Raw genomic sequence first — 18,852 nt, 5'->3', positions numbered from 1 at the left:
CATCGCCTTCCCGCTTAGGCGTTGACGCATAACGTACCTGCGTCGGCTGTGCGCCGTTCTGGAATTCCCTTGGCTGAGAGCCTCAGCATACCCGGACCGCCCGTTTCATCCCGTAGACGCTCGCCGCTGTGGACCGCCAACGTCTTCCATGTGTCTTGTCTCGCGTTTACACGGTGGTACTCTAGACTGCTAGTTTGATTAGAGGGTCGTTCGAAAAAACGCATTGCGGAGGGCCTGGTGACGGTACAGAATGGATATTGTACCCACCATGTAGATCGTGACACGAGTATAAGAGACTACAGCTGCCTCACAGCATAATGTCCTCATCACAACACACGCTCTCTCAGCAACTTCTACATTCTTTGCATTGCAGCCTCTTTTCCACGACTAGCAGGGCTAGATCATTCACATTCTCTTCACATTTTCAACATTCTACTGTCGTTGTACGATATCATTACTTCTACCTCCAACATCATGTCTTTCCGGTCTACCATCATGGCCGCGGCTGCCATCTTCGCTACCGCCAACGCCCACATGATCATGAAGTCTCCTGTACCATACAGTGCAGACAAGATCGACAACGCACCGATCACTGCAGACCAATTCCCATGCAAGTCCAACCTTGGTTTTACAGTCTCAACTATGAACTCAATGGCTGTGGGCGAGAAGCAGTCACTCACTTTCTCTGGAAGTGCTGTTCATGGTGGTGGCTCATGCCAGCTCAGCGTAACCACGGACACCGAACCTACAAAGAACTCCGTCTTCAAGGTCATCAAGTCGATTGAGGGTGGCTGCCCTGGTATCGACGGACCTGAGGCTTTCGACTTCGAGCTTCCTGACAGTATCCCCAACGGCAAGGCTACATTTGCCTGGACATGGTTTGCCAAGTTGAGCGGTGGCCCAGAGATGTACATGAACTGTGCACCCATCGAAGTTACTGGTGGTGCCAGCGACAAGTCAAAGTTCGACGCACTTCCTGACATGCTGGTTGCCAACATCGCATCAACCACTTGCAAGCAGGAAGTGAGCAAGGACTTGAAGTTCCCTAACCCTGGCACAAACCTTGTGGCTAGTGCAGACTCTGCCAACGTTGTTGATCCCACTGGTGACTGCGGATCTACTGGTACCAGTCCTGAGCCCTCGGAGTCATCTTCCCCAGCTGGTGGCGCGCCTTCTGCTTCTCCTAGCGCTCCAAATGATGGTCAGTACTCTGCTGCTCCCACATCTTCAGCTGGTGGTGAGGCATCTGCTGCTCCTACCACTCCCGCCGCTGGTCAACCCTCTGCTGCTCCCACATCTGTTGCGGGTGGCGAGCCGTCTCCTCTTCCATCCAACGGTGGTGGAGTCTTCGCTCCAGGAGCTTCCAGCGCTTCGCCTGTCGCTCCCTCCGCCGCGCCTACACTTCCGTCGACCTCCACCACGCTCGTTACTGTCACTGCCTCGTCGACCGCTCCCTCCCCAGCTAAGCCCACCGTTCCTGCTGGAACCGGTTCTCCTGCCGCTCCTTCCACGCCTTCGACTCCTTCAGCCGGTGGTAGCTCGGGTACTTGCACTGAGAACGGCTCAATAGTGTGCAACGGTGCCGACCAATTCGGTCTCTGCAACAACGGCGAGATCGTCTGGCAAGCAGTCGCAACCGGTACAACCTGTACCAACGGCAGCATCACCAAGCGTGGCTACAACGGCCGCATCGCTCGCCCTCGCTGGTCCCGCCGCCATATTCACTAGATGCACAAACAAACCGTTTTTCGCATCGCTCACGACGACACATGTTGAAATATGAACTACATTCACACACTCGCTTTTCACACATTTTTTTCGACAAAGGGGGATAGGTCTGTGACCAGATTTTTCTGTTGTACATACCCAAACTTTGTCTTTGCATATTCGGCGTCTGGAATTGGGGATTTTACTCAATGAACATTAAGGGGTTTGAGTATTGGCAGGGTCTTGGGATGCCTGTCAATAGTCAAAATCACCCTTGGCTTAGATGCCTTAGAAATGAAACACGGTTTCTGATACAATGGCTTTTTCGAATGGTATTCCGTGAAAATGTGATTTGTCATATTCTGCATGTCGTGAAACAGTGCCGTATGTAGTTGGTTGGTTTGTAAAGTTGTGAATGAGATGGCGGATGGCGTTGGTAAATTGCTGATGATAGTTCGCACAACTTGAGTGTTTCACACTACATGAAACACCTACTTACCAAAGATCGACCCATATGCAGCTATCGCCAATCAATTAATTCAAACTACCCGAACGTACTCACTTACACATTTCCTCTTCAACTTTACTCCAGTCCGACCTACGCCTCAAGTCCTGAGCCCCAAACCACCCGTACAGTTCAGGCTCCCATGTCCGAAGTCTGAAACCCCACCTGCATGACCATCCCAGGGTAACTCAAACCCCGCTCCGCCACAGAGAGGGCACAGGCATGACCCCTCCGACGGCCGTGTGGATCTCTCGGGTCTGGAAATAGGTTTGCTCAGCCACTGTAATAGCTTCAGGTACCAAACCCTCGATATTCATGCAGCGGGGTTGGTGGGGGCGTGGCGGAGTATCCAGTGGAACTAAAAAGAACGGTATGAGAAGGATTCTAGATTCTAGACGGGAGAGTGATTATGTGATGTAGAGTGTCTTTGTGCTTTTTGTTGAGCGTTTGAGTAGGCGAGGTTATTCATTTCATGGGTACTGCGCCAATGACAAATGGGTATCTAATATCATTATGAGACTCGTAGTATGCCCTGCTTCTAATGGCGCCCCTTCAAGCATTCCTCTTCGTTATCATGCTAATCGCATGGCTTTTATTGATACTTGGTGGTCGTTCCCGCACTTGGTGTTGGGTTGGTAGAACTAGGACTGGCTAGTTCGATGGGCTCGTGTGGTGTTGCGGGCAGCTCAACAGGGGCGGTGTCTCTAATCATCTTGTTAGCCCTAATGCTTGATGAGTCAATCGAATCTTGGCCTTACCCTGGCATTTCGGTCTGACGATTGTACGCATACTTTTCCTGGGGAGGCAAGAATCCCTCATTGCTCAACTCCAAGGGACTTTCAGTGCCGTCGTTTGCGGGCTTGTATCCTTTCTTGCGGCGCCAAAGGAAGAAGGCAGCAATGAGGGCCGCGAGTAGGCCCACGCCAAGACCTACTCCCAAACCTACTCCGAGCGCGACGTTGTTTGTTGATCCTCCTTTAGAATCTGGGGCTGTTGTAGCAGTTGCCGAAGTCGATGGGACAGAAGTCGCGCTGGCAGATGCACTCGGTGTGGACGTAGCTGATGGCGTCGAAGTATGGGTCTGAGTATACGACTCAAGGATGATGGTCATGGTGTAGACATCGGCGGGTAACTGATTGAAAGAGAAGACCTCGAAGGGGTTCTTGCATTCACAGTCGTCACCACAGCAATATGAATTGGTATCAGTGGCATTACAGCTGTAAACTGGCGCTCCGTTATCTTCGATGTCTGTTTGATAGTTAGTATGTAAAGATATATGGGTAGCAACTTCTGTACCAAGACATTGTCGGACACAGTTCCCACTCTTCCATGCTTCATCTGTACATGTCCCTCGATGGTATCGCGCCTTTACAGGATCGTGAGGATCGGATACACAGAGTCCATTTGAGAGGCAGGCCTGATTGTCATAACAACACCTATAGGTTGGTGTATCAAGTCAGTACATGTCTCATAGGCTGTTTGTACAGGGACATTACTGACGATGATACTATCGCGTTTGGATTACAGGCAGTGTCAGAATCCGCCTCATTGCCATTGGGGAAATAACAAGTCGCCAGAGCAGTTGAGGAAGCGCTCAAGAGAACAGCGATACCAGTCGCGACACGCATGGTGGATCAGTGCACGAACAGTGGTAGGGACCAGGAACAAGCGTGAAGTGTGGCTCAGGACAGGACGACCCACGACAGCGGTGACGGGTGCCTTATAGCGGGCTTGACCAGCCACAAGAAAAAGTGCCAAACCGGATTGATGATAGCAGGATCCTGCGGGCTTACTACGGACCATTACTAAGTTTGTAATTTGCTGTTCAGGCCTCCTGTTCCGACATGTCGATCATTGAGGGCGGTATCTGGTGGCATGCATGGCAAGCTCGACATGGTGGTTTGACCCACGATTCTTGTAACGCTTCCTGATGAATTTACTCATGACGTTTCTCAGAGAAGAGCACTGGAACTCTTATCTTGAACATGACATGATTGCGGTTGGCTGAGGGACGACGATGTTAAGCACGAAGATGGCGGCTCAAAGGTAAGCATTCGGGAACCTTAGCCGTGCAGCGCTAGCGTGCCGCCATATCGGAACGCCTCGTGTCGCGTCCGACAATTGCAAGGCGCAACTCACCACGCAACCTTGAAGATGACGTGACGACAAATATTCCTCCCCACGCACGAAATGTCTGAACCACGACGGTCGACGAGGGCACGCGCCCGCGAAGAAGCTGCCCCAGCTGTACCGGAGACGCCGAGTGAGAAGCCCGCAAGAGGTGCCAAATCGTCATTGAAGCGCAAGCGGACAAGCATCGCCGTCAAAGATTCAGCGCCCTCGACGCCCGTCGCTGACGGCGCATCATTGCCGCCCAAACAAACACTACCCCTCCGAATAGTCGACGGCGCACCTCTTCCTACACTTCCCGAACCACAGCCTCTGGATCTGCCCTCAAGCGAATGGCAGACCATCCAGCAAAGCGGCGTATTGGAGACGTCGTTTGAGCGGTCCAAGGCAGTATGGCTGTCCGGTGCCAACTTCCGCACCTTCCATGCCCACTTCAATCAGCCCAAGAAGCTGGCCGACCGGACAGATGAGGACAAGGCCAAGACAGCGAGACAGAAGGAGCTACTCAAAAACTTCCCCCAGGTCGGTGCTGACAGAGTGAGTGTGAAGCTTGTCATAGAACCGCACACGCTGCCTATCAGACTCTATGGCCCGCGCGAGGTAGGCAAGCCGGTACAGAAGAAGGCTCCGACACCATCGCCATATGCTCCATGGCCGAACCACAATCACAACCAGCCCAACCAGCACACCAAGTACCAAGGCGGCCAGCCCATACAGCAAAAGCCCCAACCACGGCCGCCACAACCTCCCAAGCCTGTGCAAGCAGCGCCTCCGCCTCAAGCACCCGCAGCGCCCGCGCCCGATCCCGTCATACACATGCTTGCCGCGAGAGCTGGCACAGATCCCGAGCTGAAGGCTGTCATGAAGATTGTCGCAGCTGGATCCGCAAGCAAGGAACAGCTGGAATTCTTCCAGACGCACATCAACGAGTTGACGGCCATTCTGGCGAGGCAGAAGGAAGAGAAGACGCCCAAACCAATACAGCCACCTGCGACTCCAAAAGCTCCCCCGCCGCCGCCTCCAGCACCGAAGCAGATAGCTCCCCCTCCGCTGCCGCGACCAGTTCAGCCTGTCCAACAGCCTATCCAGCCCAGCGCTCCCAAGCCATATAGTCCGGTTCCACCACAAGCGCAAATGCAACAGCCCCCGCCTACACAACAACCATATCCACCATACCAAAACAACTACAGCAAACCGCCGCAGTACCACCCACCACCGCAGATATCTGCCTACAACCCACCCCCGAGGACAACATACCGCCCTCTAGTCTTCAGTTTTGTCCATGGCAGTGAGGACAAGTTTTACTTCCCTTCGTATAGTTTCATGGAGTGGCTCCCTAATGGCACAGGCGCAAAGCTATCGTTCCTCATCACCAAGATGAAGCCGAAGCCAGAATCTGTTGTCAAGCCTCCATCCACACCTGCACCAAAGTCAACGCCGACGCCGACGCCGACCCCGACACCTGGTAATGCGCCTAATGCGACACCCAATGCGCCGCAATTGAATGTCATGACACCAACAGCCAATCCTACAAACCCTACTTTTGCGGCCATACAACCCTCGGCAACAACCCCTTCAACACCCTTTGTGACACCTAAACCTCCCCAACGAATTGAAGATTTCGACGAGATGAACGAAATTGACAATATTGAATTCTACCAGCCCGTCACCGTCCTTCTGCTCATCGAACACGATGAAGGCGACGAAATCGCAAGTGCCTTGCCGCGCTCAATACGGCCACCGCATGTTGTAGAAAAGTACATGAATGAGGTGTTTGATCGATGTAAACGAGCGGATGAAACGTACTTGGCATTCAGATTGCCGAGAGACGGTGATGAGGCGCCAGAGAAGAGGGCCAGGAGTGGGGATGTGACGCCTGCGCTTGCAACCCCGACACAAGATGTCGTGATGGGAGGTATGGGGGTGTCTGCTAGCAGTGCGGCTGAGAAGAAGAGGGCTGGACGACCTAGGAAGAGTCTTGCTTGAGACGGTCTGCAATCCTGTATAAGTACAAATGATACCCAATTTTTGCGTCAACCTATCTATATCCCATCTCTGTCATCGCGCATGCTTGTATGCATATTCCTCTTGGTTGCACCTGAAATCTCGAGTTGCTATCGCTCAACTCCGATGCCAAGATCTCTGCTGCGGCCTGCTTATCCCGGTTAGACCACCCGCTTGCCTATCTACATGTACGTTGTGCTTTCCTCACATTCCGTCTCCGCAACAAACAGTAGTCAGTGCCTTTATTTCGGACTCCACACAAACTATCTCATCTACATCGACGTCCTCTCCTTGTCACTGGCTTTGACGGTGTAAAGTAGCCCAAGGGCGCAACACGGAAACGCAAGGATGCCCAACTACAAAGGAATCTTCACCAAGGCATACTGGACATTCGCCATCCTGGGTATAATATGGGCGGCCTTTGTAGGATTGTTGATTAATCCCACAGTGCAAAGACAGTACGATGACTCCTATCTTTACGATATTTCAGAAACCTAACAACTTCTCAGCGCTCTCTACGCCCATAAATTCCAAACTTCCTTCCTACACAACGTTTCTAATCCCGAGGAGTTTGGGTTCGCAAGTAAGTTACTCGTCCTATCTATTCGTCTTTTAAGTTATTATTGTCATGCTAACTGTGATTGCGTAGAGGGCCAGGTTCAGCCTTTTTGGCTTACTACTGCAGATGAGGAGAAGCTGTTTTGTTGGCATGTACTTCCTCTAGATGTGTATCTGGAGAATGAACATGAGCTTTTTACTTCTGCCGTTTCGGGAGAGATTGCAGAGGAGTTGAAAGGGACGGTTGGGGAGAAGCTGTTGAGTAGCGATCCGGATAGTAAGGTTGTGGTTAACTTCCATGGTGTAAGTTCCGCTTTCGTTCAGCTTCTAATTCCCTTTTCAAATGATCTTTTCCCATTTCTAAGAAGTCACCAATCTTGTCGCATTATATGTCCCTTTTCTTCTCTATCTCAGGTCATCCCTTTCATGACAATTCTCCTTCTGTCTCTACATCAGTCCAACATCCTCTCAACATCATTATTTACAACCACCGATTCTAACACACTCATCCAGAATGCCGGCCACTTAGCCCAAGGCTACCGCCCCTCAACCTACCGCTCCATCTCCGGTATCCCAAGAACCCACCTCCTAACCTGTGATTACCGCGGCTATGGTCTGTCCACCCTAACCAACTACCCTCACATCCCCACAGAAAGCGGTCTAATAACCGACGCCACGTCTTTAATCTCTTACGTCAACGACGACCTCTCTCACCCCAGCACCCGTACCGTCCTCCTAGGCCAAAGCCTGGGCACCGCAGTAACAGCAGCAGCCGCCCTCTACTTCACCCAACCAGCATCCGAACTCATTCCCGCCATGTCGTACCCCTCCGCCATGGCGAACTCCAAACGGAAGTTCGATGGGTTTGCTGGCATAGTACTAGTAGCACCTTTCACTTCTTTACCCCAACTCCTCAAGACGTACAAAATCGGTGGTTTCCTCCCCGTCCTGAAACCTCTACAATCCTACCCCAGAATAGCAAATTACCTTGCATCTAGAATCATCGACCACTGGCCCACACTCCCCCGTCTCCGCGCTTTGATCTCCGCGCCCTCCAGCAAGAAGAATGGTTTCCACATCACGCTCCTACACGCGCGGAATGATCAGGATATCACGTACTGGGAAGCTGAGGCCCTGTACGAACCGCTTGCTTCCCAGATGTTGGGCGAAGAAGGGTTTGTGGCGGAAGAGGAGAGAAGGACGATTCATGGGGGAGATAGGGTGAAGAGGGGGGCTTTTGCTTATAAGAAGGTGGAGGATGACAAGGGTGATAGAATGGTTGAGTTGGAGGTTGTGAGGTTCGGGGGCATAATGAGGTTGTGGGGTGGACGCAGGTTAGTCTTGCTGTCAGGAGGGCGTTTGCAAGGAGGACGCTGAGACCAGGGTTGGATGTAGAGTAGATTTTTCGATGGGAAAGAGTGGAGAGGAAACGATGGTTTAGGGTTGGATCTGTGGAGCTGGAATGGGACATGGACATGGACAGGGAGCTGTTGAGGGGATATCATTCGTCGTCATCTGGCGGCGTTATATACTACATGTACAATACTTCTACACCTTTCTAACCCATCCATCCACAAGAAATGCGCCAGACGTCCGTCAACGTAGATAGATGCAAGCTTCAAGCGCCCTTGGAACCCATCAGAAGCGCGCGTCATAACAGCACTGTCGTTTCCGTAGTCCCTCGTCCCTGTTTCAATAGTCATCGAGCCTAGAAATTTAAGCTCAAGCATTCCTGTCCTTCTGTTCCTTCTCGTACTTGGCCACAAGCTCCTTCTGCAACTGTGGCGGCGCAGGACTGTAATGACTAAACTCCATGCTAAACTCTCCCTTACCCTGCGTACTAGCACGCAACTGACTGCTAAAGCCAAACATGCTGTTCAAACTACAATCCGCATAGACAGTAAAGTCTTCAGGTCCGATTTCTGTATCGTTGATAACAGCGTTACGCTTATTCAGCAGACCAACAACAGAACCCTGGAACTCGTTGGGCGCAGTAATGGTCGTCTTCATAAGCGGTTCGAGGACCTGTGGCGCACCAGCCTGGAAAGCTTTGCGGAAAGCCTGCTGTGTGGCGTTCTTGAAAGCCATTTCCGAGGAATCGACAGCGTGGGTAGCTCCGTCGTTGATGACCATGGAAGTACCCAAGACCTTGTGGCCGAGAAGCGGGCCCTTGGCTGTCGAAGCCATGAAACCTTTTTCACAGGCAAAGAGGAACTTTTCGGAAATCGTGCCACCGGAAATTTGCTGCTCGAACTTGTTCTCGCCCAGGGCTTCGCTCGGCTCCATCCAGCCTACTACACGCGCAAAGTCTCCTGATCCACCACTCTGCTTCTTGAGTGTGTGGTCAAAGTTGACGCGTTTGGTCATTGTCTCGCGGTAGGCGACTTGTGGCTGTCCTGTCTCGCACTCGACGCGGTATTCACGGCGCATACGTTCGACGTAAATGTCCAGATGCAGTTCTCCCATACCAGAGATAATGGTCTCTTGCGACTCGGGGTCGGTGTGAACTCGGAATGTAGGGTCTTCGCGCGTGAAGCGGCTCATGGCTTTGCTGAAGTTTGGTGTGTCCTTGGTGTGCTTGGGCTTGATCGATAGGGAGATGACGGGTTCGGGGACGAACATGGAGGTCTGACATGTTAGCTTGGCTCTAATATAGCAATGATACTGAGCACTTACCATAGTGTATCCGAGACCGCCGTCGGTGAAGGTATCTCCAGACGCGCAGTCGACACCGAACACGGCGCAGATCTCTCCAGCACCAATCTCCGGAATTTCCTCCATGTCGTTGGAGTGCATGCGCACAATCTTTGGGATTCTGACCTTCTTGTCTGACCTCGCGTTGAATACGTTCATACCCTTTTTCAGCGTACCCTGGTACACACGGATGTACGTCAACTGTCCAAAACTGCTCTCTTCTAGCTTGAACGCCAAACCGACAAAGGGCAGAGAGTTGTAAGATACCAGCTTGACTGGAGCCTCTGCTCGCTTCTTGTCCAGCGCCATGTTTTCGACTTCGGAGGGGTTTGGGAGGTAATCGCAAACGGCGTCGAGCATTGGTTGGACAGACTTGTCTGCAAGTGCTGAACCCATCATAACTGGCGTGAACTTGAGAGAGATGGTAGCACGTCGAATTGCAGCCTTGATCTGGGGGATCGTGGGTTCCTGCTCGTCTAAGAAGAGCTCCGCAATCTCATCATCGACGTCCGCAAGTGTCTCGATGAGTTTTTGTCTCTTCTCCTTGCAGAGCTCAACAATATCCGCGGGTATCTCGTCTGTCTCTCTGATGATCTCGCCCTTGGGTCCTTCGTTATATATCGCCTTCATCCTAACCAGATCTACCACACCCAAGAAGCCGTCTTCACGCCCAATGGGTACTTGGAGAGCCGCAGCCGGGATACGAAGCTTCTGGTTGATCTGATCGACAGCCTTCCACGGGTTGGCACCCATACGGTCCATCTTGTTTACGAAAGAAATCCTAGGAATGTTGTACCGCCTCATCTGCCTGTCGACTGTGATAGTCTGACTCTGTACACCGCTAACAGCACAGAGAATCATGACCGCTCCGTCAAGGACTCGTAGCGCCCTCTCCACCTCGATTGTAAAGTCGATATGGCCGGGTGTATCGATCAAGTTGATGTGGTATTTCTCCTCCTTGCCTTCGTCGTTCTTCTTGACCCAATCACAGAAAGTCGCTGCGGATTGGATAGTAATACCCTTCTCACGCTCCAGGTCCATGGAGTCCATCTTTGCACCCACGGCATCTTTGCCTCGGACTTCGTGTATGGCGTTGATTCGGCCGGTGTAGAAAAGAACGCGTTCGGTGGCGGTGGTTTTGCCAGAGTCGATGTGTGCTGCGATACCAATGTTTCGTACTCTCGATAGTCGCTCCCATTCGACCGGGTCCAGGTTCTCGACGATCTTCTCTTGTGTCAAGGTAGACGGGTCCTCCTTTGCTTGCTCTAGCCTATAATCCTCAATCAGCCTTCAATTGCTTTCTCGCCATCGCAAAGCCGGATTGTGGCACATACACTTGCGCGGCCGCAGACTGCCACCTTCGCTGTGGCTGCGTTGCTTGGCTGCCTATCCATGTGTCTGTCTTTGTGCCGTTGGTATAAGGTGTGCGCGTTGCCGCAATTGTCGAAAGAGCGCATCGTGAAGGCGTCCTGGCAGCCGAGCGAGCAGAACAGCGAAGACTGCTCGCGGCGAGCGATTGTGCCCGGAAAAGAGATTGAACCCTCATCTTGAACACCCGAAGACACTTCAAGAAGAAAAAGAACGAAAGGACAACGCGGGGGTCTGCTGTCGCTTTGCAATGTCGATTTGCCCGCCAGGAAAAAGTTGGGCCATCGGAGTTTCGGCGGAGGTGCCAGTCACGTGCCAACGCATCGACATCCGTGGCGGGGATGTCTTTTGCACGATTGGAGAACGAAGGCTATTTTGGAGTGAAGAATGGGATTGAGATCTACAGGTAAAGTCTGCCAGCTTCTGCGAAGCCTATCGCTAAAAGAACAACTATGCACGCAAATAGTCCGTATCCAAACCCATCTCTCCGCTCCTTGTCCTTAGATATCCGCCCATGAATATCATTTGCGCCAAACAATCGCTCCAGAAAATGCTGTTAAGAAGTGAAAGAAGGGTAAAAGTTGGGTAGATAGAATTTCTCCTAAATCCGTGTAGCTTGCGGTTGTGGACAGCCTGAGACAATGCCATGTATTGCAGACGTAGGAGTTTCGGATTTCATATACCGCGGTATGCAAGGTGCAGGAGGTTTTTGTCTACCGGATTGTCTCCTCTTGGAAGTTCGGTGTCTGAATCTCTGCGACCGATGACTCTACGTCTTGAACTGGAGTGGCTGCCTTCTCGGGCTCGGGCTCGTGTGATGTCTCTTCGGCGGTGACTTCTTCAGGTATCTCCTCAGGATGCTCAGATTCTTTGGCAGGCTCATCCTCAGTCTTGTGCTCTTCAGAGTGTCCGTTAGTCACTAATTCCTTCGCCTTGGCCGCGACCTCTTCCACCTTCTTCTTCCCCTTTTGTAGTGTGCTAGGCTTGGAGGCGGCTGGAGCTTTACGCGGCGGCGATGAAGCCTTCTCATGGGGCTTGTCATGTGTCTTGCTGGAGCTGGCGGCTGTTGGTCGCATCATGCGCTCGAGGAAACCCCCCTTGGGCGCAGCACTAGCGGTCGAAGTACGCGATTCGGGTCGTTTGGGCGCGCTAGGTGCTAGTGACGTACGCGAAGTTTTTGGTGCCGCAACTTTTGGTGGTGCAGCACGGGTTGTGGTGGACGGCTTGCGCGTGACCTTGGGTTCCTCGCCATGTTTGGCAGCTGAGGCAGCGGTGGGCGCGGTCAGACGAGATGGTAGACCGACTGGACGGGTAGGTGACTTTGGTGTTGGCTTCTTGAAGCCAGTCGGCGAGATGCTGTAGTGTTGTTAGCAATTGCGCATTGCTCCAAATCGTGTTGGACTTACCTTTTACGAGCGGTGGTGGTGATTGGCTTGGGGATCGCAGGCTTCTTGTTCTCCACAGGCGCGGCGGCAGGCTTAGTTTTAGCTGCTGCGGCGGCAGTAGGCGCTGTAGCTGAAGAGGAAGATGCTGCTGGTCGCAGAGAAGTGCGGCTTGTCTTCGCGGTGGGACCCTTGGCCGCTGGAGCTTTGGTTACCGGGGCCTTCGCGGCGGACGCCTTGGCGGGCTCCTTGGGAGCTGCTGGCTTCGGCGCAGCTGCCGGCTTTGTTGTCTTCACGGGACTAGGCTTCGGAATGGATGCTGTGGTTTTGGGCTTCGTCGGGGTTTTTGGTGCAGCTTTGGGTAGTGGGCTTTTGGCGGGTGCGACAGGAGCCTTTGTAGGTTTGGCAGTAGAGATGGATGCAGGCTTCTTGAGTTCCGGCTTCTTGATCGCAGGAGTTCCGTTTGCCTTCGCTTTGTCCTCAGCAGGTGCGGCAGCTTCAGCAGCAGGTTCGTGGCTCGAAGCTGTTGCCTCGGTAGCAGTGGGAGTAGTAGGCGCATCGGAGACAGTGGTCTCCTCGGTAGGTGCTGCGGGCCGTAGGGCAAGCTCCTCCTGAGCTCCTGACACAGCCTTGTCTGGGTTCTCGGCAGGTTGGTCAGCGGCGGGCGATGGGACGGATGGCTCTTCCTTTGTGGCGGCAGCTTCCTGTTCAACAGCGGCCTCCTCTGCAATGGCAGCTTCCTCGACAACAGCAGCTTCTTCCGCAATGGCATTTTCCTCGGCAACAACAGCGTCGTCGTCGACAGAAGCTTCCTCCAGCGCAGGCTTGTTATCTTCTACAACAGCTTCCTCAGTGGGAGCTGCGGGCCTCAGCGAAACATCCTCCTGCGCGCCTGTGGTAGCTTTGTCTGGATTCTCAGCAGGCTGAGCAGGAGCTAGCTCTGCCGAGGAAACTGGGGCGGTCTCGACGACATTCTCCTTGGCCTCGACTGGTGTCTCTTCGACGGGAATTTCATCAATCTCAGGAGCGGGCACAAGGACTTCTGCCTCCTTCGGCGCGGCTGCAGTAGACGACTCGGGGAAGTCGGAGCCCTTCATGATAGAGCCCAGGTTAGGCATGTCGGTGTCTGGTTCCTCGCGAATAGGCGGAGCTGGTATCGAGGATTCTCGCGATGCGACAGCCTGTTCTGGAACAGCTTCGGGGATGGCGATGCTCTGTCTGCGTTGTTCTTTCTCCTCGCTAACCACCTTTTTGAGCTCAGCAAGCTCGTCGGTCTTGTCCTGGCTCACTCGGAAGCTCTCTCGCCGAGTCGCGTTGACGCTATTCGAGGGCGTGCCCTTGGTCTGGCCCAGGTCGGTCGACGTGGTCGGGGGTTGGGCGACGGGAGGTTCCACTGGGACAAAGGAAGCGCGCACCTTGGACTTGGGGCGTTCCTGGCCGTCAGTCGCAGCTGCGTTGTCTGTAGGGGAGCGGCCGCGGGGCTCAGGCGAGGCAGCGGCGTTGCCGTTCTCAAACATTGCGCGTAGATTGCGCACGCCGTTGGACATGGCTGCAATGGGACGAAGCGATCGTCAGTGGTGGGTATCAGTAATGCGTGGTTGGGCGTCGGTCGTGGCAGGAATAAGATATATGAGGATACGTGGGAGATGGCCGTGGCCGCGCCTGAAACCCGGCCAATTTGTTTATGTACTGCCAGTGACGACTGCGCGACAGGGATATCCGGGGTTGCACAAGGAGGGTGCAACTTACAACAATGGTTTTAGGATCAAGCAAGTTTCAATTGGCGTTTCCTTCAAGAACAAGAGTGGTGACAATGGGTGAACCCCTGGGGAAGTCGTTGGGTGGAAGGAGTCGATGGTGCTCCGGAGTAACCAAGACAACTGGGCCGAAAGCATCATAGCTCCAGTGACGTCTAGCCTCGACCTCGCTCGCGCACAGCACAACAATGCGCATTACATGTGCACCGTATAATCTTTCATCTGGACACCTAACATCTAATTACCTCCGTATTCCTTCATCGACGCCCCTGAGTGCCCGTCTTACGCGCGAAATCGCCTACCTCTCACAGCATACACCGCTCATTGTAAATGCCGCATTGTCGAGCAGCGTTCAACGTCTATCCTCAACGATGCATGCAAACAAAAAAGAAAAAGGTTCCGATGCGATTGGCAAGTTCACGCCAATATTGCGGGTGAATAGTCGGAGTCACACCAATCATGTTGCGTCTGGGCATAATTCCATCGCAATTTCGTGTTCTTGACCAATCAGCGGCTATCACGAGCACTCGACCATAATCCTCCTTTTCTCCTGATTATATACATAAGCAAGATGGGTGAATGAAGCATACAACAGCGCTTAAGCAGTCATGCTTATTGAGAGAGCCATATGGGAATGATGTCAACATTACAATATTAAACACTACCATTTCCAAGCCCGCTCATGTGCACTTTAGACAGGACTCTCCTGGTCCCCCTCACAACTTCCACTCGCCGTTCCACACCTCACATGCAAATCATCCGACGCGCCACCAACCCAAACCCCATAATCCCCTTCCACAGCAGGAACAACCCAATTCTGCGATACAATATCCCAAACACTAAGATCCTTTCTTGTGACTCTCAGAGTGAGCGTCTGACTAGCTCCAGCCTCCAACTCCCTCGTCTTTTCAAAATCGCGGAGCTGGATAACTGGCGTATCGACTGTGACTTCGCTGGGGAACTGAATGTACAGTTGTGCGACGGCTTTGCCCGCGCGACTACCTGTGTTGGTGACGCTGACCGTGACGTCAAATGCTGTGTCGAACAATGCGGGGTTTCCGCCTTGTGCGCCACCAGCTGGAAGACCGGGTTTTTGATCGTTCGAGTAGCCAACGGGGTATGGGTACTTTGTTGTTGAGTTGCCGATCTTCGCCGCAGCGTCCGCATCGTTCTTCTCGAGCCAGGAATAGAGGTACCGCCAGATGCGGTTGAAGTTTGCTGGCCAGTATGCCTCCGAAGCAGGAGGAATGGCAGTCGAGTAGGTGGGCGTTTCGCCTTTCGCGGGACGAGCTGGGGGCGTCGCTGTAAGCGGAGTTATTGGAGTGATGGTCGCGTTAGAGAAAGAGAAAGTGGTGTAGCTGAGGCCGTGACCGAAGGCGTAGCGAGGTGTTATGTTGGCTTTGTGAAAGTGACGGTAGTCAATGTACAAGCCCTCCGTAAAAGTATCTTGTGGCTGTCCGATCTGATATCCGACGAGGCTCAAAGACTTCGGGTAATCAGCCTCAGAGTTGGGCAGAGTGTACGGTAAATGACCGGATGGAGAGACGTCGCCGAAGAGAACTTGCATTAATGAGTCTCCAGCTTCTTGGCCCGGGAGGTGAGCGAACAGAACTGCTTTGACCGAAGGCAAGTCGTGCCATTGATCCATGAGAATGGGGCCGACGGTATGGACTACGACCACAACGTTAGAGTACTTGGCAGCTACGTCCTTGATGAGCTTGTCGCCATTGTGCCACAGGTTGAGGTTAGAAGAAGTCCGATCTCCCGGGTTGTTCTCGACGGTAATGTAGTTCTCACCAGAGTCGGCGGTGACGAAGACAACTGCAGTGTCATTCGGTGATGGGTTGGAATTTCCTGGGAACGAGTCTGTGTTGAAGAATTGATAGTTGACCCCACGAGTCTTGAACCCATCGATTGGGCTATTCATATACGGGTACCTCGCAGAGCCGGAACCCCATCCCATTCCCAATGTACCTTTGTTGCAGCCTTGGTCCGCGCACGAGTTGATACCATCGGGGTTCTTCTCAGCGTCCGTACCAAAAATCTTCAAGGTGCCATTGGGAGATAGTGGCAATAAGCCATCCTGGTTCTTCAAGAGCGTGATAGCATCACGAGCCACTTCACGAGCGACCTCTGCATGGTTGGCCTGAACATCCACAAACTCATTCACGACACCTTGAGGCGAGAGCAGAGCGCCAGGGTAAAGGGGGCCCTCAGCATTCTGCGTGTTGGTATCGAAGTTTGGTCGTGGGTAGTCCTGATCCTGGCCCATCTGGAAGTAGGCAGCGAGAATGCGTGTGACAGCATCATTCAAACGATCCAAGGGGAGAGAGCCGTTAAGAACTGAGCGCGTCTGCTCGTACATCCAGTAAGAGTTTCCGAAAAGTGGAATCGTGTGGATGTCGCCAGGCATGGACATGTCCAGCCCAGCGAGAGCTGAAGGGACGCCGGAGATTTGGGCCAACCAGTCGGACATGACAAAGCCTTGGAAGCCGAGCTCATCCTTCAAGATACCATTAATCAAGTAGCTGTTCTGCGAGCATGCACTTCCGTTAACAGCATTGTAAGCAATCATGACGGAACCTACGCCGGAACGTACACCTATTCATAGTTAGTCAACGATATGTGTTTCAAGTCATTCTAGTAGGCAGGGTTCAACTTACCTTCAGCAAACGGCCAAAGATAGAGTTCATGAAGCGTACGATCGTCCAAGTTTGATGAAATGCCAGGCTTGACCAGATTGTACATGCGGTACTCCTCCTGCTCGTTCGCGATCAGATGTTTGATCGTAGCTATGACACCAGTGCTCTGGATGCCCTCGATAGAAAGAGCTCCACCGAAGGCCTGGAGAACGGGATCTGAACCAAAGCCTTCCCAGTCTACCACTTGTAAGCCAATGCTATGGTCATCACAACCCTGTTTGTAAGATATACGTACTCCTGCCGCCACGCGGTTTACGACCTAGAGGTCCGACTGACGGTCCGAGGTGCACATTCACTCCCTTGCCGCGGAACTCTTCACCGATTGCGACACCACGGCGGTAGAGAAGGTCCTTATCCCAAGTGGCTCCAACGGTGATACCGGCAGGGAATGCAGTGTTGTGGTCCGAGTTCCTTACACCCAGAGGTCCATCTTGCAAGCAAAGCTGAGGGATGCCCACTCTCAATGCGCTGCCTGTATTTCCGACACATCTTCCCATGAAAATGCCACTACCAGCTGTGAGGTTGGTTTTCTCAGCAAGTGTCATGTTCGAGACAAGTAAGGCTGCCTTTCGGTAGCTCTCAGTCCAGTCGGATGTCCATCCTCCGTGGGGAGCTATGTATAATCAGCATTACTAGACTCAGCACGAAAGCAACAGTTCGATGTTGCTTCTAATGACATACCTGGGTAGTATGGTGCCGCGACATATCCAGCTGGTACAGGATCACGTTGCTGGATAGCTGCACCCGCGACGATTGTAGAAAACCCTAGAACAAGAAAGGAAACCATGATGAAAGAGTGACTGTAGGTAAGCAAATGAGCGTCAGCACGACGGTAACCTGAGACCAAATTCTGGAAGGAAACCACGGTCCTTTGTATATAGGCCCCTGCTGAAGCCATATCCAACCCTGCAACACCAAGACGGTGTGGATATCGCATTTTTACCAGAGCTAAGCTTGCGCTAGCCATGGTGTTGTATGGTGATGGACACACGGTGGGTGACGCGAACGACTGAAACAGGAATATGACCGAGCAGCGTTGTCGTGCGTCAAGGTTCAATGCTGGGGTCAAGGATTCAAGCCGGGTAATGATCGGGATGCTCACAAGGCGCGTGACAAGGGATTTCAGCTATTCCAGCTATTGCGCAACCATCAAAAGATCACATGTGTATAGCAAACATGTGTTCGTTCAGCGTGATGGTTTACCACGCCTAGTACAAGCTGAGAACGCAGCTAGGTACAATGACGAGCGTCCCCACGAGACCAGCTGCCTGCTTAAACTGAGTCAAGTTTCGACTGATTCTGAGTTGGTCTTCGTCTGAGACTCTTGGCTCAAAACCGGGGTACAAGTCGTTATATTGCCAAGTTGACTGTCTTCTACAAGCTGCCTGTACAGGAGTACAACTGGCAGATACGATCAAGTGTAAATTGCGATAGCAGCTTTCCATGCGCCACTTGCGGTCAAAGGCATCACGCGTCGCGTCGAAGCCGCATTGGCAACTGTATGTATTTGTTTTCAAGCCACATCAATGCCCCTAGCACATGTCAAGATGCCCGTTGGCTCGGGCAGTCGATGAAGGACTTGCGGGGTGGACGTGGAGATGGCAAAGAGAAGAGCGATGATGGACAGGGGCAAAGCAACCTCGGCTGCACTAGCGCTTCCCCTTTTGCTTCCGGAGCACACATCAAGCATCTTCTCCGTCAACACCATCGCGTTGGTGGACCTATGATCTCATGCTCAATCGCGTCGGCTTTATGCGAATATATATCTCCCGAGATGGTGTATTGAATGTGGTCTTAGCATACATCAGCCGGGCTGCTGGATCAACGCCTGCATCGTCGAGTAAGGGCAGTCCTTGCCGACTAAGTACCTAGAGAGGGCAACTAGAAGCGGTCTTGAAGAGGAACGTAGGTAAACAATAGACACAGATTCGACATACCGTTTCATACAGGCGGGCATCTTCAACGCAAGAACATCAGTTTCGAAGGCAGCAAACACCCAAGCTATGTGGTGTCGCCCAAGCGCCTGTGAAGCAATCTTGGAGCAG

At 52.7% G+C, this 18,852-nt stretch overlaps 6 protein-coding genes across 6 annotated transcripts; 3 read left to right on the top strand and 3 right to left on the bottom strand.

Annotated features, from left to right (window-relative positions):
- Nucleotides 1–474: 474 nt before the first annotated feature.
- Nucleotides 475–1,728, top strand: ALTATR162_LOCUS8600 (uncharacterized protein; the record flags this gene model as incomplete). Its single annotated transcript, XM_043316233.1, has 1 exon — nt 475–1,728. One exon carries the CDS (start codon nt 475–477, stop codon nt 1,726–1,728), a length of 1,254 nt encoding a protein of 417 aa, XP_043172168.1.
- Nucleotides 1,729–2,804: 1,076 nt separating this feature from the next.
- On the bottom strand, nt 2,805–3,840 carry ALTATR162_LOCUS8599 (uncharacterized protein; the record flags this gene model as incomplete). The annotated part of the gene is made up of 4 exons (XM_043316232.1): nt 2,805–2,916; nt 2,971–3,460; nt 3,509–3,648; nt 3,713–3,840. The coding sequence occupies 4 exons, from the start codon at nt 3,838–3,840 to the stop codon at nt 2,805–2,807; spliced, it is 870 nt and encodes a 289-aa protein (XP_043172167.1).
- Nucleotides 3,841–4,402: 562 nt separating this feature from the next.
- ALTATR162_LOCUS8598 (uncharacterized protein) lies at nt 4,403–6,328 on the top strand (the record flags this gene model as incomplete). The annotated part of the gene is made up of 1 exon (XM_043316231.1): nt 4,403–6,328. The coding sequence occupies one exon, from the start codon at nt 4,403–4,405 to the stop codon at nt 6,326–6,328; it is 1,926 nt and encodes a 641-aa protein (XP_043172166.1).
- A 366-nt stretch (nt 6,329–6,694) lies between these two features.
- On the top strand, nt 6,695–8,281 carry ALTATR162_LOCUS8597 (uncharacterized protein; the record flags this gene model as incomplete). The annotated part of the gene is made up of 4 exons (XM_043316230.1): nt 6,695–6,804; nt 6,856–6,929; nt 6,996–7,207; nt 7,418–8,281. 4 exons carry the CDS (start codon nt 6,695–6,697, stop codon nt 8,279–8,281), a joined length of 1,260 nt encoding a protein of 419 aa, XP_043172165.1.
- Nucleotides 8,282–8,626: 345 nt separating this feature from the next.
- Nucleotides 8,627–13,895, bottom strand: ALTATR162_LOCUS8596 (uncharacterized protein; the record flags this gene model as incomplete). The annotated part of the gene is made up of 4 exons (XM_043316229.1): nt 8,627–9,532; nt 9,581–10,868; nt 11,684–12,322; nt 12,373–13,895. The coding sequence occupies 4 exons, from the start codon at nt 13,893–13,895 to the stop codon at nt 8,627–8,629; spliced, it is 4,356 nt and encodes a 1,451-aa protein (XP_043172164.1).
- Nucleotides 13,896–14,796: 901 nt separating this feature from the next.
- ALTATR162_LOCUS8595 (uncharacterized protein) lies at nt 14,797–17,594 on the bottom strand (the record flags this gene model as incomplete). Its single annotated transcript, XM_043316228.1, has 4 exons — nt 14,797–16,706; nt 16,769–16,984; nt 17,043–17,420; nt 17,489–17,594. 4 exons carry the CDS (start codon nt 17,592–17,594, stop codon nt 14,797–14,799), a joined length of 2,610 nt encoding a protein of 869 aa, XP_043172163.1.
- Nucleotides 17,595–18,852: the final 1,258 nt, after the last annotated feature.

Source organism: Alternaria atra (genome assembly GCF_907166805.1).
Source record: "Alternaria atra isolate CS162 genome assembly, contig: 29, whole genome shotgun sequence".
Taxonomy (NCBI): Eukaryota; Fungi; Ascomycota; class Dothideomycetes; order Pleosporales; family Pleosporaceae; genus Alternaria; species Alternaria atra.
Note: the sequence above shows the minus strand (reverse complement) of the source record. Positions and strands in the feature narration are given on the sequence as shown.